Here is a 27,974-nt window from a genome sequence, read left to right as displayed (position 1 = left end):
ATTTTTTTCGTAACTGCTGTTGTTACAAACATGCCTTTTTTACTCTAAATGTTACTTTCCACATTACAAAATCTTCAGTGCATATAAACTGTTCTTCTGTAACCAGATTGCATGTAGATAAATCTCAGAAAGGTTAATACAGATTCATGGGGCACTATATAATTGTCTCAAATGAAGAAAAAAAGCGAAGGGCCGATGGGGAACAATTAAGAAAGTCGGGGTGACTAGGTCTAAGTTTATTGTTATCTGACGCTTAAGAAAGAGTGAAAGATAAAATTGCCACAACACTAAAGTCTTTTAACTTAATGCAACTTTCAGAAAATAGAGAAAAGAAACAGAGCCTGACAGCTAGAATTCTCTGGCAATTTGAGAAGTCAGTGCCCTCCAAAACCAAATGTCAAATTCTAATTTTCTTTCTTCTCTGCTCATAATTTCCACACCTTTCCGTTTTATTCTTTTCTCCACCAATCCAAAACAGCCATGTGGACATTTCACTCAAATTTTCCAAGAGCTGAGATGTAATGCCACCCTCAGCATGTTCTTTCTCACAAAGATAAAGCACAGTATCTGGTGGCTGAAATTTGTGAATTCCCAACACAGCTTGTCATCCACTTCCAGTCCTTGAAATGCTAGATAAAGGTAAATTTTTAGTACATTAAGCATTAGAAATAAATTATAATTCAGAAAGAAACAAACTTACAACGTAGAGCATTCTTATTGCAGGGGAAGTTTCTCTGCAGACAATTCAATCCAAGGAGAATACTTTCAATCACAGAAAACATTGCTAATTATCTTTGTTACTGCTTTTCTACTTCCACATCCTTCTTTGGTATGTCAAATCTTTTAACTGGAAAGTTCCCAGCAGGATTAATTATGAGGGTAAATAGATGATATTGTAACAGTAGAACCTGTGCATTCAAGGACAAAGGGCCAAGATTCATTAGTGAGTGAGTTTACCTAAATAGAGATATAAAAAAGCACACCTTCCAAAGCTCATCCATGTTTGTGAGCTCTGATAACAAAAAACTTACATTGTAAGGTCCTTTCTTCATAATAAGTCTATAATATCTAAGTGATCCAGGGGATTGTCTTGAGGACTAATTAAAGCTTAGAGGCTGCACTAGCGGTCACTTGCAAACCTGTATTTTGAACATGTGTGTTAGATGTCTATCACAAAACAAACCAGCATCACCAATTAAATAGTTATCAGCCTCTTACATTATGCTATCAACTTTCATTTCTTCACTACCACACTTGAATTTGCATACCAAATATACACAATGCTATCAGTTTGGTCTAGTTATATAGCAATGCAAGGTGAAAGGTAAATTTTTAATACATTAAGTTTTAAAAATAATTTAGTGCTGCAGAAAGAAACAAGCTTACAATGCAGAGCATTCCTACTGCAAGGGAAGTTTCTCCAGAGACAATCCAATCCAGGGAGAATACTGACAAGCACAGAAAAGACTACCAATTATCTTCATTAAAGCGCAACATATTCCATTGTTGAGGTTTTATATTTTGTAGTTTTTTTTCAAGCACATGCATTTTTTAAAAACCAAAATATGACATCTTATTCGCCGAAAAAGGCAGTGACTAAGATTTATCATCTTTCTGTATGGTCTAATTCCAAGATAAGTAGTGCCTTTCTCATTCTTCTTCGTCCTATATGAAAAGATTTATCATATTTTCTTCTTAATCTATTCATGAAGCATTTGGAGCCTAATTTGATATCATGTAATATGCATAACTCTGGAGATAACTAACACTAAATGCTTACATGTTTTGAAGATATACAACTTTTTGCTGAGAAAGGCTTCCTGACAGACTATTGTTTCCAAGAAATCTGGCCACTCAGACCAAAATAAAGATTCAGATAAATCTAATATAAAAAACTAACATAAGTAAAACAATCAAACATTAAGCATATGGAGAGAAGCTTCAATAAATTTTACAAGTGAGTTAGAGAATCAATACTGGACAAAGCGCTTGGGATTCAACCGATTAAATTGTTGAAATTCAAATCCCTGCAGAATTAGAAAAAAAAATAAAAGAAAGAAGACCTGCAAAAACAATCAGAGACATACTCATGACATTACAATACTAACTTATACTGTGTGTAAACTTTTATGTTCGTCGATGTCAGATGGAATGCTACCATTGATCGAAACATTTCTTAGAGATCTATAGGTCAAAGAAGATTGATCAGTACTAAAATTAATCAGCAAAGAAAAGAAATATGGCAGTACACTAAATTATAGAAAAAGATCAAACAGCAGAAAGAAAACAGCTTACAGCGCAGAGCACTCCTGTTAAAGGGGAAGTTTCTCAAACACCAACACCCTGTAATCTACTCTTTGGCAGAACAAAATTTCAACAACTCTTATTACAGTGTACTTGTTGTTCATTTCCACAAAACTATTAAAACATACATAAAAAAACCTCTATATATTCATGAACATTTATTTGAACAAATCACATTATGGAAGGTAATATTTACTAGTCAACGCTGAATTATAATTGTAAACACTGAAATTCTGAATCAAACTAGAGGAAGATTTGCTTTACTGACTGCACCATTTGGCTTAATCTCCCTGAGTCCTACAATACATGTTTACAATTAAGGTGAGTAGAAAATTAATAAAATATATATAAAAAAAACCCAACAATCTTTAAAATTGTATAATCTAAAAACTAAATGATTTGTACCTGGAAAAACATGAAGCAATAGATCGAACACCAATGCTTAATACGTAGAAGAAGTAAAATGAATAATTCCTCCTGTCAGTTGGTTGAATTAGGGTTCATAATTCATGGAAATTGAAGAATTTATGAGATTAAAAGCTCACACATTTGATTCAAGTTTCCCCTGCATACATAGAAAATAACAAAGTTAAAGGAAGGTTGCAGAAATAAAGAATTTAAGTTTTGTAGCTGTTCAAATTTTTAAATTCATATCTGATGATAAACCAATCAAATTCTTACCAAAAGTTTTGACATGAAACAAATATTTGCCTACTAACTGATTAGGAAGAAGAGATATCGATTGGTCATACCTAATTTTCGGTTGACTTGATAATCTTTCCGTCAAGTTGAATCTTCGGGATATGAGCAATCTTGGGCCAATCTTCACCTGCTTCTGGTTTGCATCTTTCCGTCAGTTTAGGACAAAGACCAATCATGAGTTCTTTCAAAGCGATGAGATAATTGATGTCCTTGGGTAGTGATGACAATTCAGGACAATTCAAAACCCCAAGAACTTGCAGTTTTTGCATTGACTCTGGTAGTGCCTTCAACTTGGAACAATTACTAATAAGCAAGGTTTGCAGAGTGTTTGTCGAACACCGAAGAAGCCACTGCGGCAATTCCACCAATTGTGGTAAATTATTAATTAGAAGCGATCGAAGGGGAGGCCCTGTGCTATTGAGTTCTTCATGATTGTGTTGCTCATCTGATCCTATGCTCAAATCTAGATTAAGCCTTACACAATCTTTCAAACCAAGTCCTTCTAATGAGCTTAGGCTTCTTACACCACGTGGTAATGAGATAAGACTTGGACATTCATAAATCCATAGTCTTCGAATGACTCTCAGTCGACCAATATCTTCACACAAATATTCTAAGTTGCTGCAATTGTGAATAATTAAAGATCGAAGATAATTCAAGCAGCCAATTCCATTACTTGGTAGATGCTTTTGCACTGTGGTTAAGAATAACACTCTGAGACTAATTAAGTGCTCAATATCTCCCCTTAACTCTTCTAGTTTCTCGCAACCATAAAGTGATAAAAATTGCAAACTTTGTAGCTTGTAAATAGAACTTGGGAGTTTTTTTATTTTCGGGTTAAGTGATAGATCCAAATATCTCAAATGCTTTAGATTACCAATTCTTTTAGGCACTGCTTCAACACCTAAATTATTTAAATATAATGCCCGCAAAAACTGAAATCTTGAGACAATTAATTCTAAAAAAGATCGGCTAATAATGATATTTTCTCCAACATATGGAAAAAACATAATGCTTCTTAAATTACCCAGGTTAGGTAGAAAGCTTGGAGCTTCTACTTGACTTACATCCAAATGATGAAATAATAAATGTCGATAAGAAGTTTCGGTAGCAATTTGGTTACTCCCTTTCACTATTAAGCCCTCATTTTGGAACAATGATGTGGCAACATCATGCATTAGATCATGTATTTTAAAAGAAAAGACACCATTACCAAAATCTTTAATATCTTGAAAGAAAGATCTCCACATTAATTCTTTTATATATTGCATGCCAATATTTTCCAAATCTTCATTTTCATTGTGGTCTTCGAGAAGCCCATGGCCCATCCAAAAGTTAACCAAATCCTTGCTAACAAAATCAAAGTCTTTTGGAAATATAGAACAATAGACAAAACATTGTTTCAAAGAAGGTGACAAGTGATTATAACTTATTCTTAGAGCATGTAAAATGTTATTATCCTTTTGACCTAACTTCCATATCTCATTATCCCTCACATTTATCTAATCTTGTTCAAAAGTTGAGGAATGAAGAAGACTTCCTAAGGCTCTAATTGCCAATGGAACACCTTCAAATTTTTTTACAATTTCTTTTCCAATCTCTATAAGGTTGGGATGTTGTTTTTCTTGACCTTCTTTAAATGCATGTTTAACAAACACTGACAAACATTGATCAAGAGAAAGACCTTTTAACTTGTATGTAGATACAGTTCCCATAATTGAGACAACATGATCACTACGGGTAGTTACTATGATTTTACTTCCACTAACACACTCCGTTAGTAAATTTCTTAAATCACACCACAACTCATAGTTTTCATTCCAAACATCATCCAAGACTAACAAATATTTTTTATCCCTTATATTATCACGTAAGATTGTTTGCAATTGGTCTATATTCTTTTGAATATATTTTTCCTCAGTTGCAGAATTGATAATGTCAATCAAAAGCTTTTTTAGAGAAAATTCATCCGACACACAAGCCCACATTTTCAACTCAAAATGATCACTCACCCTTTTATCATTATACACAACTCTTGCAAGTGTGGTTTTTCCTAGACCTCTTATCCCAACAATAGGAATGACTGAAAGATTTTCATGACCATCACTTGGATGCAATAAGAAGTCAATAATCATCTCTTTATCTTTATCTCTGCCAATAACATCTGAAACATGCACAAAAGAGTGTGTTTCCCTCTCCCAACCGATAACATGATTGCTACCAATTTTCTCAAAAAGGGTAAAATTATTCTTATCAGTTGCTATTTTTGCTAATCTTTTTTTAATCTCTTTAATTCTATGCCCCAATGTAAAACGGAAAGCAACTGGATTTGAAGATGAAAAACAGTGGCATATCTTTCTTGTAATGCTCTGATGATTCACCACTTGCTTACGTAGATCTTCCACCTCAACATCGTCTAAAATATCTTCTACATCATAGCAAACCGCCTTTAGATTTCCCAACCAAGCTCTCAAGCTATGATTATGAATCTGTTTCTCCTCAGCATCTAAGAGAACAGTTTTGATAGTGATTAAGGTGTCAACAAGCTCTTGTATATCATTCTTGACACCCCAAGCCAAAGACACTTTATCAGACATAAGGGATATCAACTTTCCCAACACTTTCTTAACAATAACAAAAACAATTATTTCTGCCATATTTTAAAAGAAAGAAGGTTGTAGGTTGTTGTGATATTATTGAAGGGATGAAAATGGATTGTTGTATGAAATAATGATAAGAGGGCAAGACATATATATATAATCATTTTAATAAAAGAAAAAAAAAAGTTGCAACTTGCAAGCTGCATGAAACGAATAGGAAGAAAACAAATATGCATATGAACAACCAAGGGACCCTCTTGGGCTCCATTCCAGGCCCCATTTTGGGCTCTATATCTGACGTTTCTTTAAAGGGTATGACTCTTCTTCCACTGTTGATGTGTTTTTCACACTTTGAATTCAGCCAATTGGTGGGCTATCGCTGTCAAGGTCTGAACTGGCTCTTTTTGTCTTTATAATTGACTATCATGTAATTTACCTTGTAGACAGGGCTAAAGTGGCAGCCAAATGGTGGGATTCTGCCATGGAAAATCTTCAGTATTACGTCAAACATTAATTTCTTAAATATTATCTTCGAATTTTAATTAAATTTTTCATGAAATATTATTTTAATGATAATCAAGTATGATAATAACAAAATTAGAAAATTATTTTGCGAGAATATGATACCCGAAAATTAATTTTGTCAAATTAATATCTAAATACTATTTTATTTGTATAAATATAACATTTGATACTAAGCTATAACTTTTTTTTTTTTTAATTAGAGGGGTTAATTTTATTTTTTCTATTGAATGTATTAAATATTAATTTTTTTTAGATTTTTTAATTGAAAATATCTTCGGAATGTTCTTATTAAAGATAATAAAAATTTATTATCTCTTATTAAAAATATCAAATTAATCTTTTATTTTAAAAACAAAATAATAATCACAATTCTATTTGTTTGATATCTTTTATAGAAAATAATGAAAGTTTAATCATTTCAATAGAGATATTTAATTTGATTTCTTTATTGGAAAAAAGTAATAGTTTTGTATCCTTAAATGTTGGTGTTCTAATAAAATTGTATGAAATTATAAATAGAGTTATATTTAATTATATAATAACACATATTGAAAGGATAATTTTAAAAAAATAATTTTATTAAGAGGATATATTAAAGCTTCAAAGAGGAGTCACCATTATAAGAAATTATGTTCTATATCTTGGTGTTGAGTATATTTTCTATATCTAATAATTTTTTCTTGATTCACTTTAATTTTATTTTCCACTTATGGTTGCAGAAAATTATGTTCATATATATTAATTTAAAAAACAACAAAATATCACTCAAAACTCAAATTTGTTCTTAGAAAAGAGTTCAAATATAATTTTAAAGCAGTAAAATTATATAACAATAAAATTATGTGTATATATTTTTGATATACAGATTATATATTATTATATGATTGAGTAATTTTAAATTAAAGATAAAGTAACATCCAATCATATGCTGACACATCATCTGTATACTCAAATTATATACTATAAATATATACATATAATATTACTCTTTTTATATTATCCTTAAATATTTTACTTTCATAAAAATATTATTTTATTCTATGAGGTTGTTGATAATCTAATTGGATTTGTTGGTTGAAATCACATTAGAAAAGTACAACTTTATCAAACTAATTAAATCATACATTTTTTATATAATGGGACCATCTCTAGATGTAATCATATGATCAAAGTCAAACTTAATGTGCAATTTCACATATAAAAGGTTCAGTTTTAACTATTTAAATTGTAATTTCACTAGATAGATAAATATTAATTTAGTTATCAATAATGATATGTTATTATATAAATAAATATTATTTCATAATAAAATTATGTATATAATCAAATTGTATAAATTAAGATAATATAATTGTTTACTTCTTCTTCACTTAAAAATTATCCAATGATATACTATTATCTTAGTTTATATAATTTATAATATTATTAATTATTTTATTCTTGATTTGGAATATTATCATTCATACATATTATAAATCCATGTAATTTAATCATAATTTATATGAGAAGAGCTTTCCTATTGGACTGTTTAAAAAAAAAAACTAAAAAAAAAAAAAGACAATATTGTATCACATATGTAAAATAAAATGGCCAAAACTTATTTTCATCTAATATTCATTTCATTGTAAAAATGACTTTGACTAACTTTTAAATGTTTATTTACTTTTTATTAAAATTAAATATTTAAAAAAATTATATCTTATTTTTAATTTAATTTAAAAAAACTAATAAATTATTTTTAAAATAGTAAAGAAGAGTCAAAGCTAATGTGAGTCTCATGAATATTCATCAACGATGATAGAAACATATAACTATAAATTTAAATTATTAATTATTTGGCAATCTTTAATAACAAAATAAATAGTTCAAGTTGATAAGAGATCAAAATTATGATTAAAAAAATAGACCCAAAACTATTGAAATTTTTATGAAATGCTTTTGTTGCTTGACTTTTACAATAAGAGAAAGAGGCTTTTTATGTCAGATTATCCTTTTTTGTGATAGTTTAAAAATAAAGTAGTATTCAATTATATTATATATATATATATATATAAAATCGAAATGAGTATACATAATATTACTTATAAGTAAAATTTCAAGTCAAGTGATCGGTTTCATAACCATTACATTAAATAAATTAATAGTTTAATCTGAATATATTGTCAGCAAAATTCAAACCTATATCTTATTTGTTTCTTGAATGCTCCAATTTTTATCACTCAAGTTACCAGATGGGGCAGTGCGGTAACATTTTCTTCCTCTTGTATTAATACTGAATATATAATATTTAAGTTAATAAGTAAAAATAAAAATAAATTAAGAATAACTCTTAAGAAATAGTTTGAGTGACAAAAGAGGAGACTTCATGTGTAAAAAACTATGAGTTTAAATTTTCTCTAGTGACATATTAAAATTAAACTCTTAATTTATTTAGTTCAATAATTGTGGAGTTGCTTACTAGATTTGATTCTATTTTAATGGGTTTCTCGTTAAAAAAATAATAATAATAAATAAATAAATTATTTAGATACTTATGTGATATTATACTTTCTCTAACAAGATCTATCAAACCGATCGATTAAATGAATTGATGAGGTTAATATAATATAATACAAAATTTAAAAAGCATTTTATTTATGGTGATATTATCATGAGATTAATATAATAGTTAGATTCACCTAATTTGATGAATAAATTGCAATCCAACACAATTCATTTAATTCAACTTTGAATTAATTGAGTTCGATAACTTAAACTGGTTTAAATCATGATCCCAAACCAAATTTGTCATAGGTTTTTTATTGCAAGCTATAATGGAGTTTGAATTTATAATAAATCAAATCGATCCAATCTAAGCTGACCCAAAAAATTGTGGGTATTCGATTGGATGAGGTAGAACTAACAATTTTTAATACAATTCGTTAACCCGATACGACACGATATAACAAATATCAAGTTAGGGTTGAGTTTATTTGATATAAAATTTTTAGGTCAACCCAATACTTCTCGAAATTAAATATGATAATATTAGGATTCATATAAAAATAACCCGATACAACCCAAATTGACTCAAATATTTTGGAGAAATATTACTTTGATAGAATTTGTTAGGAATAAATCATAAAAATGTTGAAAGGTAATATCAACAATAGTTGAAATCATTATATATTGTATATAGTTATATCTTTATATAATTATAATTACTTATACTATTGTTTATTTTTATTTGAATATTTTATTTTATTATTAAGTAGTAAGAATTTGATTTGATTAGTAAGATTATATACTTGTTTTGAAGGTTTTACTCATACTATAATTATATATTATATCCTTATAGTAAGAATTTGAAATATTTACAGGTTGTATATAGTTACATTTTTGTATAATTATAATTACTCATATTATTATTATTTTTATTTAAAGATTTTATTTTATTATTAGTAGTAAGAATTTGAATACGCTAGTCAGAGTATTGCTGTGTTTTAAAACTATTTTTAGAATATTTTTCAATAAAACAATATATTATATGTTGTATTTTATTAATAATAAATTAATATAATTCAGTAAGAAATTTAACTAATAAAAATATTTTAAAAAGTAAAAAAAAATAATTTTGAATTAATTTGAATTAAATTGAATCAATTTAAACATTAAAACATTGGGTTAAAATTAATCCAATTTAATCAATTTATTTTTATAATCCAAATTCCAAAAGTAATATGGTACCATTGACATTATCAGTGGTTATCATTACCTTTGACGTTGTGATTCATTGTTTATTCTATCATACATTTAACTACGACTAACCTTTGAAGTGTGTTGATTGAATTTTATCAATTATAAATATTTTAAAATTTATTTTAATTATATTTTTAATATTTTAAAAAATTTTAATTAAAATAATATATTTTTATTTAAAATAAACGATTATGAATAAAGTCAAGAAATATATGTATTACTAAAAATATTCATCCTAAAACCTATAATGAATACTAACGTGATTGTATCTATAAGATTTTTTATGTCTAAACTTCTACCAATAGAAAAATATCATTTTTGACAAAATAAACATTTTTAACACACTAATCATAGTTTATTATAATTAATAAATAATTTTCATCAATTAGTAATTATACATTTTATTGATTTATTTTTTATTCTGATTGAATTTTAGATGAAATTTAGGATTAAAAAAATTTGTAAATCTAAGGTTTTTAAGATAAGAGATAAGCGTAAAACTTATATTAGATTGAGTCTTAATTAATCCATATAATCTATGAAAAAAAATTTAGTTAAAAACATTTACATGGATAAAAAATAGATAATTTTAATCAATTTAGGTGAATTGTTAATCTGGTTAATAAAACACAAGAAGAGTAAAGGGGTACTTCGGTCTTTTCAAAATTATAGGACTTTGATGTAATTTTTCAAATTAAGGGATGTTGAGATAATTGACTTTGCATAAATACGCAACGGCAACTCGGGCATTTAAAAAAGCACTTCATTTTCTTCATGATTATCCCCTGGATCATCCAGACAGCAAGCCCAAAATTATCCTGCCACTGTTAAAGATTCTAATCTTCCTGTTTTCTGCACACAAAAGCCCCCACCGACCCTGCGGACTCTCAAGATCCGTACTTCTTGGATTCTCAATTGGAAGCACAACTGGCCAGCCATTACGCAGCATATGGTTCTCAATGGACGGTCCAATGTCTCATCACCTATCTCGCTTTAAGCGATAATCACGCCAACAAAACTGACAGAAATCCACTCAGCGTAACTTTAGAGTTTTCTTTAGACCAGCCTTAAGATTATAATTGTACAAGCCTGTATCATTGTTGCCCTTAAAGGTTGTATCATTGTCCTCATATGTCGTTAAAGTCTGTATTATTGGCTAAAGTCCTTAAAGTCTCTATTATTGTTGTCCTTAAAGGTTGTATCATTGCAAGCGTGCTTAGCTGCAGGAAACTAATAGGAAGAAAACGAATATGCATATGAACAAGCAAGGGACCCTCTTGGGCTCCATTCCAGGCCACATTTTTGGCTCTATATCTGACTTTTCTTTAAAGGGTATGACTCTTCTTACAATAAATTATAGCACCTAAAAAAGAATACATGATCAGTAAACATTTGCAGTATACAATAAATGCAAGATTTACATTATGGTGGCGGCTGAAATTTCGGTTCCATCTCGCTCACTTTCCATTTACAAGAAAGCATCCCATGGCAAGGGATCTTATAAAATGCCGTATTGCTGAAAAGTTTTTAAAGGTGTTCCATTGTTTCGCTTTTTAGTCTCTCCATCCGGCTTGAAGTCCAGATAACGCCTTCTCATCCATGGGGAGAACTGCACCTTGTACAGCATTCTCAGAGCCAGGGTGATCTAACAAACGATTCTGACTGGGAAGTCCATGATTTAGAGTGTCGTTCATGTTTATTAACGGCCTGCTTCCGGCTTCGGGGTTCCCAGCAGCTGCAGCTAATTGCATACTCTTCATCCTTTCTCTTATTGCATCTAATGTCGCATCTGATGTCCCAGTGGTTACTGCAGGTTAACAATGATTTCTGCTTTTAGGTCTGTTTTAACAAACTTAACCGCCAAAAAAAAAAACAAAAACAGAAAAGCAAAAGCAAATTGTACAGACCTCCACATTTTTCATTCTGTTGATCACCCAAAGGATTCTCTTAGGCAAGACCTCTTGAAGGAATGGCATTATTGATCCTATTATCTTCAGTATATGAAGGTGGTAAGTTAAAGCTTGTTGGCTCAGATTTTACGTTAAGTGATAGTGCATCATCCTGTATGAACAATAACAAGTCAATTAAGCAAAAAATACATTAAGATTATTGAAAATGTACTCATATGAGTTAAGTTTCACCAGAATCTTAAGCATCAACACAAATCCAGTTTCGAGCTCATGTGACTATCAAAGATGACACAAAAAGTTCACTCAAAATACATGTATTGATGATAATGACTACATAAATACAAAGCAATACATTCAGACGAAAGTAACCCGATGCAAGCCAGATTGACTCAAATGTTTTCAAAAAATGTTACTTTGATAAAATTTGTTAAGAATAAATTATAAAAATGTTAAAAGATAATATCAACAACAGTTAAAATCTTTATAAATTGTATATAGTTGCATCTTTATATAATTATAATTACTCATATTAGTGTTTATTTTTATTTAAATATTTTATTTTATTATTAAGTAACAAGAATTTGATTTGATTAGTAAGATTGTAGACTTGTTTTAAATGTTTTACTCATATTATAGTTATATGTTGTATCTTTATATTAAAAATTTGAAGCATTTACAAGTTGCTTGTGGAATTATATTTGTATAATTATAATTTCTTATATTATTTTAATTTTTATTTAAAGATTTTATTTTATTATTAAGTAATAAAAATTTGATTTAGTTAGTTAAATTATTAACATGTTCTAAAACTTTTTTTAAACTATTTGATAATAAAATAATACGTTATATTATTTTTTTTATTAATAGTAGACTGAAGTAATTTAGTAAAAAATTAAAATGATAATAAATTTTTAACGTGTTTCTGAATACAAATAGAAGAGATGCCATCTCTAACACTGCATGACTATAAGCGCTTCCGATATTTTATTGCAGCACATACAGTAGGCATGTACAGGGGCTTTAATGACCCTCTAACGCATATAGATGTAACAGAATTTTCATTACAAGGTAGATGAAGTCCTGGATTTGTGCATCTTATCATCCTTTGAAGGCGGATGAGGCAGTGTTTGTGATGCAACTGCTGCATGGTAAGAAGATGATGCGAGTAGGGCTAAAGCTGGAACAACACCACCTGCAGATTTCCAAGTTTTGTTAAACCCAAGGAATTTCCAAGAGAACTTGGTTGTTTTAAAACAAATCGTAAGTACTGAGGAGGAATATTAATACAGGAGGATATAAATCAAGAACATAAAAATTGTGACCCAAATGAAAAAGAAGTAAAGAGTGACTCTGACCTGCCAGTTCAGCACAAGCTGAAGAGAATACCATCACAGGGGGTGCCAACATGTCCAAAATTGGAATTTTAGGATATTTTAGTTGACCTCCATCGTTAATGTCCAATCAATTTAAATAGTATATGATTATCATATATTATTATACTATTAAATAATTTTAAATTAAACATAAAATAATTAAAAATGATAATAAATTGTACTGAACTAAAGTGATAAGATCTAGCATGTCGCGAATTGCATTGTTTCTACCAAATTTGAAGACTCATGTACAATGAGTCGTTTTTGTAGGCATTTTTGTAAGCCGGTTTACAAAAATATACTTTCTTTAATTTATAAAAAAATAACTTTCTAATTTGTGCAAGTCTTCCCTTGAGGCAATGAGATATCTTATTTTATTTGTTGACTGTGGCACGACCTGTAAAATTTCAGGTTACGCCCAAAATTTGTGCATCGTGCTGACTCATGTGTTGACATAACTCATTACTATATTTAAAATTAAACACTTAATAATATGATAACTCATCATTATTGATATTGTTAGAATATATTTTAAATATATAATTTTCTTTGTTATAATATATTCTAAATTAATAAAATTATATGTACAACTTTGTATATAAATAACAATGTGTTCTCATGTGATTGAATATTATTTTATTTTTAATTTTTAATCATCTAATCAAATGATGACACGTTGTTGTTTGTGAAAAAAGTTGTGTACATAACATTACTTTATCCTAAATATATCTTTTCCTAGATTAGCATATTTTTATAATATATGTTTTCTTGTTATGCATTATTGTATATTTATAATGTTGATTTATGTTTCCTTATATAGAATTTAGGACATCTATAAATTTATGTATCATTCAGACAATTTTATATACCAAAAATATAATTTATTCAATTTTCATCATAATATCAGAGTTGAACATTCATGTCAGTATTTCCTTTTGGCATACTCACACTATCACCTACGTGAAAAAATGAGTTCATTAGTTTGACTGCACAGTCACGTCTTCACCTATGTAAAAAGTTAAGTTCATTAGTTTGGTATACCCACCATTACTTACATGAAAAAATGATTTCATTAATTTGGCATACTCATGCAATCACTTACGTAAAAACATGAGTTTATTAGTTTGGTATACTCACACTGTTACCTATATAGAAAGATGAGTTTATTAGTTTGGTACACTCATACCCTCATCTTTGTGGAAAGATAGGTTCATTAGTTTGATACACTCATGTTGTCATCTTGTCAGTGACACCCTTTAGCTCACTTTCATACCTTTTATTGATTAGTTAGCGGAAATCTTCACCTTTTGACTCACATTACAAACTCAATTTAGCAAATCATTTGCTAACTTGAGTTTGAGGGGATGTTACAGTATATCATAATATATTCCAAATATATGGCTTCCTACTTTCGAGTATATTCTATATATATGGTTTCCTATGTTAGCATATATTCTTATGTTGATTTATGTTTTCTTATATAGATCTGTTAGTGCATGTTGTAGGAACCAATCATATTATTGTTTTCAGGGCATTTCATCTTGTATTTAATATTAATAAAAGAAGTGTTTTATATTTCACATGTATATTATACCTCATTTTATTTATTTATTCATTAATTATATTATATGCATGTCAATTGTTTGGATGATATGGATCTTTAAAAGATCAAATCATTGAAGTGTTCCCTATGTAGGTGATGCCAATTAGGCAATGACATTGCAAAAGAGGCATGCTAAATGTCTCTATTGACTATCATAAAATGATATTAGTGCAAATGATTGTGAAAGTCATATGATGTGGATTAATAGTTAGTGAACTATTTTTTGAACATGACTGATAATGATGAATCACATAGATATATAAAACATAATTAATGATTCATTATAGGATTGCACTAGTGTACCATTAATCATTCGGTCTGAGATGTCACAACTGGATCTAATGTGGATACATATGTTTTATATGGTGTATAAATATAAGACTATTCTTGTCATGTATAATAAACTAGATTGGTCATATGCACTTTGTATGCAGAAACAAGTGATAGTCAAGAAGGAATCCGTTAGCTCCAAATAATTTAATTTCAAATTCACATACAAATATCAATAAATATTAGAAATAAAAATATCTAGTTAGAGTATAAAAAGTCACATGAAAGTAATTATTATGACTTACATTTTTATCATGTACTTTGAATTAGAACTTAGTATACATAATCTTACTCTTACTTTAATGTTGTTTTAAGCATGAGTGATACTATGTGACCTTATAATAATGATGTACCATTATATAATTAGGTATTATTTCAGATTTATAATAGGTTATTTGTGAATCTATTTTCAGTTGAAATAAGAACTTTACTGGAATTTTGTATGCTCAATCTCTCAAGTAATTATCTCTATGGTGAGATTACAAAGAGCAATAGATGATTGTTTGTTTTGGAGTCATTAGACCTTAGTTTCAATCATTTGAGTGGAGAGATTCTTGCATAAATCCCTTTTGTTGGAATATCTCCCGAAGTTCAACTTGTCCTACAACAATTTGAGTGGGAAAATTCCAACAAGGCAGTATTTTGACACTTTGAACCAATATTTTTCGGAATCAGATTATACATCAACTTAATGGAGGGGGCAGTTTGACCGTTTGACTTATGGATAGACTAGTTAATTATTTAAAATTAATATTCATAACAAGTTTGCATAATTTATCATCAAATATATAATTTGAATTATTTTATCATTAAAATAAACTTAGTTTGATGGCATACATGCTTAAAATTGATAGATGAGAACTTTGCTTTAAGTCCCAATAATGAATTAAAAAAATTAATTTTTTATATAACCCAGTTCAAATCGTCTGATCCAATCCAGTTTAACTTCAAAAATGGTTTTCAAACAAACCATAATCGTTTTAGTTTGTAGGTGACGATTCAACTGATCGGACCACTGATTTTTAAAAGCATGCTTTGAACATAGGTGATCAAAGCATGCTTTGTAAATTGTTGTTGTTGTTGCTTTGTAAATTGTTTGTTCATTAAGCTCTAGTTAGGATAACAGGATTGAGAGCTACTGTAATACCAACAATCAATATAGTTTGGTTCTTCTAACATAAAATACCAACAATTGGTGTCAAATTCAAGTAGGAAAATTCAGTTATATGTATATCATAAAGCATATAATGTACATTTGTCATTAACTCATCTTAAGGCATATAATGTCCAAATAAATCACATAACGTACTTGGAATGACGCTAAGAAGCAACAAGCCCCTTTACCAACCAGAAAGATGGATTTCAACATAGTTCTCAGATACATTGACATTACATTTCTTTGTCAAGTGCTTTCCTATTTCCGCCTGCTCCTTTTGATATGCCAAATTTTTATTAACTGGAGAGTTCCTACAGGATCAATTACGAGAGTAAATAGATGAAGTTGCAATGGTAGAAGCTGTGTATTCAAGGACAAGAACCAAAATTCTCCAGTAAGTTTCCCTGAACATAGATGGTAAAAACAAGCCTTCTAAGACTCTTCCATGTTTGTGAGCCTTGATTACCAAGAAGGTTGCCTCAACAAAGGACAAGCTTACATTGTAAGCTCCATTTCCCAGACAAAGCCCATAATATCCAAGTGATTCAGGGGATTGCCTTGAAGACTGTTAAGGCTTTGGGGCTGCAATGCCAGTCATTGGTGAGCTAGTATTTTGAACATGTGTGTTGAATCTGTTTATTGCCTATCAGAAAACAAATCGGCATCACTAATTGCCAGTTTTTCTGCATCAAGTAGATTAGAAGAAGCTCCAACAATATCATTGTTATCAGCCTTATACACCATGCTATCAACTTTCATTTCTTCGCCACCACACTTGATTGCCAAACTTGAATCTGCATATTGCAAAATGTACACTACGCTATCAGTTCGGTCTTGTTATCCTAACTAGAGCTCAATGAACAAATATTTTACAAAGCAACAACAGCAATATAGGAGAAAGGTAAATTGGTAATAACTAAATTTTAGAAAACAATTATACAGCTGAAAGAAAGAAGCTTACAACACGGAGCATTCTTATTGCAGGGGAAATTTCTCTGCAAACAATTCAATCCGGGGAGAATACTGGCAAGCACAGAGAACATTAACAAGCGTAGCATATCCCATTGCTGAGCCTATATATTTCCAGTTATTTTTTTCTTTCAGCAAGTGCATTTTTTTTAAAAGAAAAAAAATCTGACATCTTATATATTGAAAAAGGAACTATAACCAACCAGATGTTTGAGCTGTCAAACATGAAATTGCTGGCAACTAGATTCCTGTTCAGTCCAATGCAAAGATCAGTTATACTTCAAAGTATGAAGTATACTTCCTAGGGATGTAGTACATCAAATCATAACTCGAGAAATAATTGTAAGATAAGTCTCCACAAAATAGAATTTTAAACACCAGATGAATAGGAAACATACGCATATAAATCTGGAAAGAAACTATTCAATCAAGACTTTCAATTGCTTTCATCAATTACTTGTAACAACAGAGTGCTTACAATTATAGTCAAGATTTTTAAAATTTAATGGGATGGCCTAATTCCAAGATACATATTTGTAGCAGTAGTGCATTTTTCATTCTTCTACAGTTTGTATGATAAGATTCATTTCTTTTTCTTCTTAATCTATTCACGAAGCGTTGGGCACCAATACCTCTTCGACATTTGAACATCTAAAACTTTCAAGGAAGATATAACAAATATTGACATATAACATCCATCTAATTCGACATGATATATATGCATAATTCTCAAGAAAACTGAAGCAAAAGCTTACATTTTTTTAAGATAAACAGCCTTCTGCTGAGGAATGGTTCCTGATAGGCCCTTGTTTCCGAGAAGCCTGGCCATTGAGACAACAAACAAAATTATGTATGCTAAACGGAAAAATAAGGATAAGACAAAAAACTAAAATAAAGCACTTGGGATTTGACAATTAAGTTGTTGAAAACCAAATCCTTGCAGAAAGGGAAAAAACTATTAAAGAAGACCCACATAAACAAAAAGAGACACTCATGGAATTACATTATTAACTTACATTGTCTGTAAACTTTTATATTCTTTGATGTCAGATTGATCAGGGGGAAAGGAAATATCCAGGGGGAATGAATTTGCCAACACACAAACCAAGAGTAGAGTAAATGTCTCCTTATGGGCATTATTTGTGTATAATAATGCATAATCTTGTTTTGCCTTAGTGTATATTTATTATGTTGATTTATTTATTTTATATAGGATTTAGGAGTTGTATAAATTTATGTATTATTCAGATAATTAAATAGACAAAAGATACAATGTATTCAATTTTCATCATGGTATTAGAGTTAAACGTTTATATCGATATTTTCTTTTGGCACACTTACATCGTCATCTATGTAGAAAGACAAGTTTAGTAGTTTGACCGCACACTCACATCATCACCTACGTGAAAAGTTGAGTTTATTAGTTTGATATACCCACACGGTCACTTACATGAAAAAATGATTTCATTAATTTGACACACTCATATAGTCGCCTACGTAAAAAGATAAGTTCATTAGTTTGATACACACACACCGTTAACAACGTGGAAAGATTAGTTCATTAGTTTAGTACCCTCACACCCTCATCTACGTGGAAAGATGTGTTTATTAGTTTGATACACTCATGTTGTCATCTTGTCAATGTTACCCTTTAACTCACTTCCATACATTTTATTTAGTAGATAGCAGAAGTCTTCACCTCTTGACTTGCTTTACAAACTCAATTTAATAGATCCTTTACTAACTTAAGTTCAAGGGGATGTTAGAAAATGTTAGAATATATTCCAAATATATAGTTTCCTATATTCGAGTATATCCTAAATATCTGGTTTCCTAGTTTAGCATATATTCTTATGTTGATTTATGTTTCCTTATATAGGATTTGTTAATGTATGCCTTAAGAACCAATCACATTATCATTTTCAAGACGTTTCATCTTGTGTTAATAAAGTGTTTTGTATTTCACATGTATATTATCTTAACTTTATTTACTTATTCATTAAATATATTGTATACATGTGAATTGTTTGGATAATATGAATATTTGCAAGATCAAATTATTAAAGCATTCCTTACTCTACATAGGTGATGCCAATTGGGCAATGACATCACACAATAGACAGTCTGAATGTCTATGTTAACTATCATGAGATGATGTTAGTGTGGGTAACTGTGAAAGTTATATTATTAAGGTATTTGTATAGATTAACAGTTAGTGAACTATTTTTTAAATATGACCAGTAACAATAAATCACATGGACATGTAAAATATAGTCAATGATTAATCATAAGATTGCACTGGTGCACCATTAATCATTTGACTTGAGATGTCACGATTAGATCTAATATGGATATATATGTTTCATAAGGTGTATAAATACGAGACTATTCATGTCTTGTATAATAAGCTAGATTGGTTATATGTTGTTTGTATGCAGAAACAAGTAATAGTTAAGAAGGAATCCGTTGGCTCAAAATAATTTGATTTTGAGTTTCTATATGAATGTCAATAAATATTAGAAATATAAATTTCTAGTTAGAGTATAAAAAAATTCACATGAAAGTAATTATTATGACTTACATTTTTATCATGTACTTTGAATTATTATAATAAATATGAGCATGATAGTTTGATGTTTAACTATTTCTTTTTGAATGTAATTCTTATGACTTATTTTTTTATCATGTACTTTGAAATAGAACTCAATACACATAATCTCACTCTAACTTTTATGTTGTTTTAAACATGAGTAATACTGCATGACCTTATAATTAGTATTTATCAATAATGATGTGTTATTATGTGATTAAGTGTTATTTTAAATTTATAATTGGTTATTTGTGAATCTATTTCTAGTTGAAATAAGAATTTTACTAGAACTTTATATGCTCAATCTCTCACATAAGAATCTCAATAGTGAGATTCCGAAGAGTGATAGATGATTATTTGTTTTGTAGTCATTGGACCTTAGTTTCAACCATTTGAGTGGAGAGATTCTTGCAGAAATCACTTTGTCATATTATCTCTCAAAGTTCAACTTGTCCTACAACAATTTGAATAGGAAAATTCCAACAGGGTAGCATTTTGACACTACTAATATTTTTAGAATCAGATAGGATATCAACTTCGTGGACGAGATAATTTGACCATTTGGACACTACCAATATTTTTGGAATCAAATAGGACACTATTAAAATAATTTTGTGTAATTTATTATTAAATATTTAATTTTAAAATAAACTTAATTTGATGGTATACAAGCTTAAAATTGATAGATGAGAACTTTGGTTATAATGAATTAAAATAATAAATTTTTTATGTAACCTAGTTCAAATCGTCCGTTCCAAACTAGTATAACTTCAAAAATTCCTTTCAAGCGAATCGTAACCGTTCTTGTTAGCAAGTGTGATTCAACTGATTTGATCACTGGTTTTTAAAAGCATGCTTTGAACATAGATGGATCAACATATATCCACAATGAATTGTTATGTGGAGTACTGGTAACAACAATCCCTCAATTTCAGTAAGTGTTGAACTTGAAGATGCCTACTGGTGGGAAAAGTTGTTGTACACAATTGTAATTATCAGCTATGGAGTTGGCTTCTAGTGAGGGTGGATTCAAGTTGAGCTGGTTTGGCTTAAATTGGCATTTGACTTGATTTGAACTAGAGTTTCAATTGGGCAATCACACGACAGTTTAGTTTAAATCACCCTCTACAAACACTATTTATCCCAATCGTAACATTATTTATCCCGTTAGTGATACTATTTATTTCACTGACTATATCTCTAATCAATTTGAACATATCTGAACTCAGATTCAACTTAATTTGAATCTAACCCTAGCTTTTAGAGATTTTTAAGGGTTCTTTTATTTGATGAGCAGTTGGAGGAACATGTTGGTGGGTTTGATTCAATAGGACATGCTTTACCCACAAGGTCCAACTTCACCCAAATGCTATGGGAACTCCATAAATGTTATTACGTCTATGCTTTTCAAGTGGAAGAGACCCAATTAGCATTTATTAAAGTTTAAGTGTCCAAAAAATGGTATCTGAGTCCAAAGTTTAAACAATTCCGTCCAATCCACCAATAGAATGTTAGGTGGAGGGACTTTGCATATAGGTTTGTGATGAGCATTATGTGAAGAAAGGCAAAACTTGAAAAGCATTTTGCATGATAATTTCCTGAACCTAAAGTTTTAGAATTATTATTTTGTTCTGAAACTTTTTATATTGTCAATCATAGGAGAAAAATCACAAACATTAATGTTACAGTTGCTTGCAGAAAAAAAAGCACAATAGAAATTTTAAACTAAGATTGATCATCAATTAGCATCTTCATACAAAAGGATACTTGATCAAGGCCTTTGTTTTTCAAGATACTAATTTACACGGAGGTGTCAAGTTCCCTGAATGTAGCAACCGGATAATAAGAAGATTGTGATGTTGCTCTGCAGATATGGTAGCTATTTCATTAACAAGCTGACTTTTCCTTTGGTAGGATCCTAGTGAAAGTTGCTTCATAGATATCGTCCATCCAACAGATGCGTATCCTTCAGTTGTAGATCTATTACCATAAATCATATCTCTTGAACAAACTTGACTTATAAGACTTCGACTGTTATTATTTCAAAAATCCCTTGGACACTTGCCTTTTGCAACATCATTATTTCTTCTTATCTACATGTAAAAAGTTAAAAATATCAATATCAAGCCTAAAATTCCAAAAGCTACGACAATACCAACAATCAGTGTAGTTTGGTTCTTCTAACGTGAAATACCATAAGTTGGTGATTCAAGTAGGAAAATTCAGTTATATATATATCAAAAAACATATAATGCAAATTTGCCATTATTTTAAACCATATAATGTCCAAAGGAATCACATACTGTACCTAGAATGACCCTAAGATGCAACAAGTCGCTTTACCAACCCAAAAGGTGGATTTCAAGTTAATTCTAAAATACACTAACCTTACATTTCTTTGTCACTGCTTTCTTATTTCCACCTGCTTCTTTTGATATGCCAAATTTTTATTTACTATAGAGTTCCCTACAGGATCAATCACAAGAATAAATAGATGAAATTGCAATAGTAGAACCTGTGTAATTAAGGACAACAAACCAAAATTCTCCAGCAAGTTTACCTGAACATAGATATAAAAATGCCTTCCAAGACTCATCCATGTTTGTGAGCCTTGATTACCAAAAGGGTTGCCTCAACAAAGGACAAGCTCACATTGTAAGGTCTATTCTCCAGACTAAGTTCATAATATCAAAGTGATGCAGGGGATTGCTTTGAAGACTGATAAAGCTTCGGGGCTGCAGTGCTAGTCACTTTTGAGCTAGTATTTTGAACATGTGTGTTGAATCTGTTGATTGTCGATCAGAAAACAAATCAGCATCACTAATTGCCCCTTTTTCTGCATCAAGTAGATTAGAAGAAGCTCCACCAATATCATTGTTATCAGCCTTATACACTATGCTATCAACTTTCATTTCTTCACCACCACACTAGATTGCGAAACTTGAATCTGCATATTGCAAATGTACACTACGCTATCAGTTCGGCCCTGTTAACCTAACTAGAGCTCAATGAACACACATTTTACAAAATTGGTAATATACTAAATTTTAGAAAACAATTATACAACTGAAAGAAAGAAGCTTACAATGCAGAGCATTCTTATTGCAGGGGAAATTTATCTGCAGACAATTCAATCCAGGGAGAATACTGGCAAGCACAGAGAACATTAACAAGCGTAGCATATCCCATTGCTGAGCCTATACATTTCTAGTTATTTTTTTCTTTCAGCAAGTGCATTTTTTTCAAAAGAAAAAAAATCTGACATCTTATATATTGAAAAAGGAACTAAAACCAACCAGATGTTTGAGCTGTCAAACATGAAATTGCTGGCCACTAGATTCCTGTTCAGTCCAATGCAAAGATCAGTTATACTTCGAAGTATGAAGTATACTTGCTAGGGATGTGGTACATCAAATCAAAACTCGAGAAATAATTGTAAGATAAGTCTCCACAAAATAGAATTTTAAACACCAGATGAATTGGAAACATACGCATATAAATCTGGAAAGAAACTATTCAATCAAGACTTTCAATTACTTTCATCAATTACTCGTAACAAGAGAGTGCTTACAATTATAGTCAAGATTTTTAAAATTTAATGGGATGGCCTAATTCCAAAATACATATTTGTAGCAGTAGTGCATTTTTCATTCTTCTTCAGTTTGTATGATAAGATCCATTTCTTTTTCTTCTTAATCTATTCACAAAGCGTTCGGCACCAATACCTCTTCGACATTTGAACATCTAAAACTTTCAAGGAAGATATAACAAATATTGACATATAACATCCATCTAATTCGACATGATATATATGCATAATTCTCAAGAAAACTGAAGCTAAAGCTCACATTTTTTTAAGATATACAGCCTTCTGCTTGGGAATGGTTCCTGATAGGCCCTTGTTTCCAAGAAGCCTGGCCATTGAGACAACAAACAAAATTATGTATGCTAAACGGAAAAATAAGGATAAGACAAAAAACTAAAATAAAGCACTTGGGATTTGACAATTAAGTTGTTGAAAACCAAATCCCTGCAGAAAGGGAAAAAACTATTAAAGAAGATCCACATAAACAAAAAGAGACACTCATGGAATTACAATATTAACTTCCATTGTCTGTAAACTTTTATATTCTTTGATGTCAGATAGCCAGGAGGAAAGGAAGATTGATCAGTATTGAATGAATCAGCTAAGGAAAAAAAAAAAAAATCAAACACCGGAAAAAAAAAAAAAGCAGCTTACAGTGTGGAGCACTTTTATTAAAGGCCAAGTTTCTCTGAAGACAGCTCAATCCAAGGACATTACCGGCAATCATAAAGACATTGTTTTGCATCACAAATATGAACACCCTGTAATCTAATCCTTCGCAGAACAGAATTTCAACAACTATTTTTTCTTTTCTTCTTTTAATAAGAAAATTTAGGATCCCAGATATTAAAACTAAGATATTATGGATCCCTAAGCTGGTTTCTTTCTTTAATCAACACACACAATAAAAACAATGTTTGACTTCCAAGTTATTTTTTAGAATTTCATGTTCAAGGGTCTGCAAAGCTCTAAAAGTTGACCAAAGAGTTTTAAATATCATATATCTTACTAAGAAAGATGAATATGCAAAAACTATATTTCAAATCTTGAGATGATGACATCAAGGAGGAAGAGAAAATTAAAAAGAAAAAAAAAAAAAACTGTGATAATCGAAACATAAATAGAAATAAAATCTAAAACTTTATTGGAATAAATATGTGTTACCATAAAACAATTAAAACATAAACATGAAACTCTGTAAATTCACAAATATTTATTTAAACAAATCACATCATGAGAAGTTATATTCACTGGTAAAGGCTGAACTATAATTGTTCACTATAGAGGAATATATGCTTTACTAACTGCCCCATTCTGCTGAATCTCCATGAGTCCTACAATATATATTTACAAATGAGGTTAATTTTAAGGTGAGTAGAAAACTAAGAAAATATTTAAGAAACCCAACAATTTGTACTATCTAAAAGACAAATAATTTGTACCTGAAAAACTTGAAGACATTGAAGAACTAAAATAAATAACCCCTTCTGTCATTCAGTGGAATTTGTGTTCCAAATTAGGCTATTTCAATGGAAATGGAAGAATTTAATTATGAGATTGAAAACTCACACATCTGATTCAAGTTTTCCCTGCATACAGATAAAACAAAGAATAGGATCAGTTTTGTATTAGTACAAATTTTAAACCAAATGAAGAAGAAGAGATATGGTTTGGTCATACGGTCATAACTAATTTTCGGTTGACTTGATAATCTCTTCGTCAACTTGAATGTTTGGGATATCAGCAATCTTGGACCAATTCCCTCAAAGAGTTGAGACGATTCATATCCTCTGGTAGAGATGACAATTCTGGACTGTCATGAATGAATAATTCTCCCAAAGTGTTTGTCGAACACTGAAAAAGTCATTGCGGCAATTTCACCAGTTTTGGTAAATCATGGATTTGAACCAATCGAAGAGGAGGTCCTGTGTCTTGGTTATCTGATTAAGAATATTTGCCTACTAACTGATTAAGAAGAAGAGATATGGATTCGTCGTACCTAATTTTCGGTTGACTTGATAATCTCTCCGTCAAGTTTAATCTTCGGGATATGAGCAATCTTGGGCCAATCGTCACCTCCTTCTGGTTTGCATCTTTCCGTCAGTTTAGTGCAGTCTTTAATTATTAGATCTCTCAAAGCGATGAGATGATTGATATCTTTGGGTAGAGATGACAATTCAGGACAATTCCAAACCCGAAGAGCTTGAAGTTTTTGCATTGACTCTGGTAGTGCCTTCAAGTTGGAACAATTACCAATACGCAAGGTTTGCAGCGTGTTTGTCGAACAGCGAGGAAGCCATTGCGGCAATTTCACCAATTGTGGTAAATTATCAATTTCAAGCAATCGAAGGGGAGGCCCTGTGCTATTGAGTTCTTCATCTGATCCTATGCTCAAATCAAGATTAAGCCTTTCACAATTTGCCAAACGAAGTTCTTCTAATGAGCTTAGACTTATTACACCACGTGGTAATGAGATAAGACTTGGACAGTCAGAAATCCATAGTCTTCGAATGACTCTCAAGCGACCAATATCTTCACACAAATATTCTAATTTGCTGCAATTGCAAATGTTTAAAAATCGAAGAGAATTCAAGCGGCCAATTCCATTATTTGGTAGGTGCTTTTGCATTGTGGTTAAGAATAACAGTCTGAGACTAATTAAGTATTTAACATCTCCGCTTAACTCTTCTAGTTTCTCACAATCAAATAGTGATAAACATTGCAAACTTTGTAACTTGTAAATAGATCTTGGGAGTTTTTTTATTTTCGAGTTAAATGATAGAACCAAAATTCTCAAATGCTTCAGATTACCAATTCTTTTAAGCACTGCTTCAATATCTAAACCACGTAAATCTAATAACCGCAAAAACTGAAATCTTAAGACAATTAATTCTAAAAATGATTGGTTAACAGTAATATTTTCTCCAACACGTGTAAAAAACATTATGCTTCTTAAATTACCCAGGTTAGGTAAAAAGCTTCCAGTCTGTACTTGACTTGCATCCAAATGATATAATAAATGTCGATAAGAAGTTTTGGTAGTAATTAGGTTACTCCCTTTCACTATTAAGCCCTCATTTTGGAACAATAATGTGGCAACATCATGCATTAGATCATGTATTTTAAATGAATAGAAACCATTTTCAAAATCTTGAATATCTTGAAAGAAAGATCTCCACGTTAATTCTTTTATATATTGCATGCCAATAGTTTCCAAATCTTCATTTTCATTGTGGGCTTTGAGAAGCCCATTGGCCATCCAAAACTCAATCAAGTGAATGTTATAAAATGTGAAGTCTTTTGGAAATATAGAGCAAAAGACAAAACATTGTTTCAAAGGAGGCGACAAATGATTATAACTTATTCTTAGAGCATGTAAAATGCTATTATCCTTTTGATCTAACTTCCATATCTCAGTATCCCTCACATTTATCCAATCTTGTTCAAAAGTTGAGGAATAAAGAAGACTTCCTAAGGCTCTTACTGCCAATGGAACACCTCTACATTTTTTTACAATTTCTTTTCCAATCTCTATAAGGTTGGGATATTGTTTTTCTTGACCTTCTTTAAATGCATATTTAACAAATACTAACAAACATTGATTAAGAGAAAGACCTTTTAACTTGTATGTAGATACATATCCCATAATCAAGGCAACACGATCACTACGTGTAGTTACTATAATTTTACTTCCACTAACACACTCTATTAGTAAATTTCTTAAATCACACCACAACTCATAGTTTTCATTCCAAACATCATCCAAGACTAACAAATATTTTTTATCTCTTATAATATCACGTAGGATTGTCTGCAATTGGTCCATACTCATGTGATTATATTTTTGCCCAATCGCAGAATTGATAATCTCAATCAAAAGCCTTTTTAGAGAAAATTCATCCGACACACAAATCCACATTTTCAACTTAAAATAATCACTTACTTTTTCATCATTATACACCAATTTAGCAAGTGTGGTTTTTCCTAAACCTCCAATTCCAACAATAGAAATAACAGAAACATTTTCATGACCATCACTTGGACACAATAAAATTTTCATAACCTCCTCTTTGTCTTTATCTCTACCAATAACATCTGAAGCATGCACAAAAGAGTGGGTTTCTCTCTCCCAACCTAAAATATTATTACTATAAATTTTCTCAGTGAGATTAAAATCATCCTTTTTAGCAGCTATTTTTGTCAACCTTTTGTTAATCTCCTTAATTTTACAGGCCAACCTAAAACGGAAAACAATTGGATTTGAAGATGAAAAAAAGTGGCGTACCTTTCTTGAAATGCTTTGACCATTCATCACTTGCTTACACAAATCTTTCACCTCAATTTCATCCAAAACATCTTCAACATCATAGCAAACCTCCTTAAGCTTTTCCAACCAAACTCTCAGCTTCTCATTTTGGGTTTGTTTCTCCTCAGCATCTAAGAGAACAGTTTTGATGGTGGTTAAGGTGCCACCAAGCTCTTGTACATCATTCTTGACACCCCATCCCAAGGAGACTTCTTTGGAAGTAAGGGACATCACCTTACTCAAGAGTTCCCCAGCAATAACAGAGACAATTGTTTCTGCCAT

General features: G+C 30.3%; 3 protein-coding genes across 4 annotated transcripts; all 3 read right to left on the bottom strand.

The window, feature by feature from the left end:
* Positions 1-94: 94 nt before the first annotated feature.
* Positions 95-27,974, bottom strand: LOC123226794 (putative disease resistance protein RGA4). The gene is made up of 9 exons (XM_044651314.1): positions 25,386-27,974; positions 2,710-2,869; positions 2,296-2,601; positions 2,109-2,184; positions 1,956-2,027; positions 1,781-1,846; positions 1,032-1,139; positions 701-908; positions 95-629 (listed from the first exon to the last, which is right to left on the bottom strand). Exon 1 carries the CDS (start codon positions 27,972-27,974, stop codon positions 25,386-25,388), a length of 2,589 nt encoding a protein of 862 aa, XP_044507249.1. The 3' UTR covers positions 95-629; positions 701-908; positions 1,032-1,139; positions 1,781-1,846; positions 1,956-2,027; positions 2,109-2,184; positions 2,296-2,601; positions 2,710-2,869.
* Positions 3,057-5,603, bottom strand: LOC123226795 (disease resistance protein RGA2-like). Its single transcript, XM_044651315.1, has 2 exons — positions 4,673-5,603; positions 3,057-3,700 (listed from the first exon to the last, which is right to left on the bottom strand). Exons 1-2 carry the CDS (start codon positions 5,601-5,603, stop codon positions 3,057-3,059), a joined length of 1,575 nt encoding a protein of 524 aa, XP_044507250.1.
* Positions 16,589-25,310, bottom strand: LOC123227531 (probable LRR receptor-like serine/threonine-protein kinase At1g56130). Of its 2 annotated transcripts, XM_044652518.1 has the most exons (8): positions 25,067-25,310; positions 24,829-24,975; positions 24,041-24,720; positions 18,227-18,248; positions 17,966-18,031; positions 17,414-17,458; positions 17,203-17,264; positions 16,589-17,035 (listed from the first exon to the last, which is right to left on the bottom strand). In XM_044652518.1, coding segments are annotated over exons 4-8 (333 nt in total). In that variant the 5' UTR covers positions 18,229-18,248; positions 24,041-24,720; positions 24,829-24,975; positions 25,067-25,310; the 3' UTR covers positions 16,589-16,877. The 2 variants fall into 2 exon arrangements, with proteins under 2 accessions (XP_044508453.1, XP_044508452.1); XM_044652517.1 differs by lacking the exons at positions 24,041-24,720; positions 24,829-24,975; positions 25,067-25,310 and having other exon boundaries at positions 17,966-18,243.

Source organism: Mangifera indica, chromosome 10, assembly GCF_011075055.1.
Source record: "Mangifera indica cultivar Alphonso chromosome 10, CATAS_Mindica_2.1, whole genome shotgun sequence".
NCBI classification, from domain to species: domain Eukaryota; kingdom Viridiplantae; phylum Streptophyta; class Magnoliopsida; order Sapindales; family Anacardiaceae; genus Mangifera; species Mangifera indica.
Note: the sequence above shows the minus strand (reverse complement) of the source record. Positions and strands in the feature narration are given on the sequence as shown.

Coding starts and splice junctions, on each gene's coding strand:
- LOC123226795 (XM_044651315.1), bottom strand. CDS start 5,603: ATGTCTGATAAAGTGTCTTTGGCTTGGGGTGTCAAGAATGATATACAA. Junction 3,701..4,672: donor AGGTCTTTCTCTTGATCAAT/GTTTGTCAGTGT, acceptor TCTTAACCACAG/TGCAAAAGCATCTACCAAGT.
- LOC123227531 (XM_044652517.1), bottom strand. CDS start 18,039: ATGGCCAGGCTTCTCGGAAACAAGGGCCTATCAGGAACCATTCCTCAG. Junction 17,459..17,965: donor GCTGTTTATCTTAAAAAAAT/GTAAGCTTTTGC, acceptor TGGACTGAACAG/GAATCTAGTTGCCAGCAATT. Junction 17,036..17,202: donor CAATAAGAATGCTCCGTGTT/GTAAGCTTCTTT, acceptor TGCAATATGCAG/ATTCAAGTTTGGCAATCAAG.
- LOC123226794 (XM_044651314.1), bottom strand. CDS start 27,974: ATGGCAGAAACAATTGTCTCTGTTATTGCTGGGGAACTCTTGAGTAAG.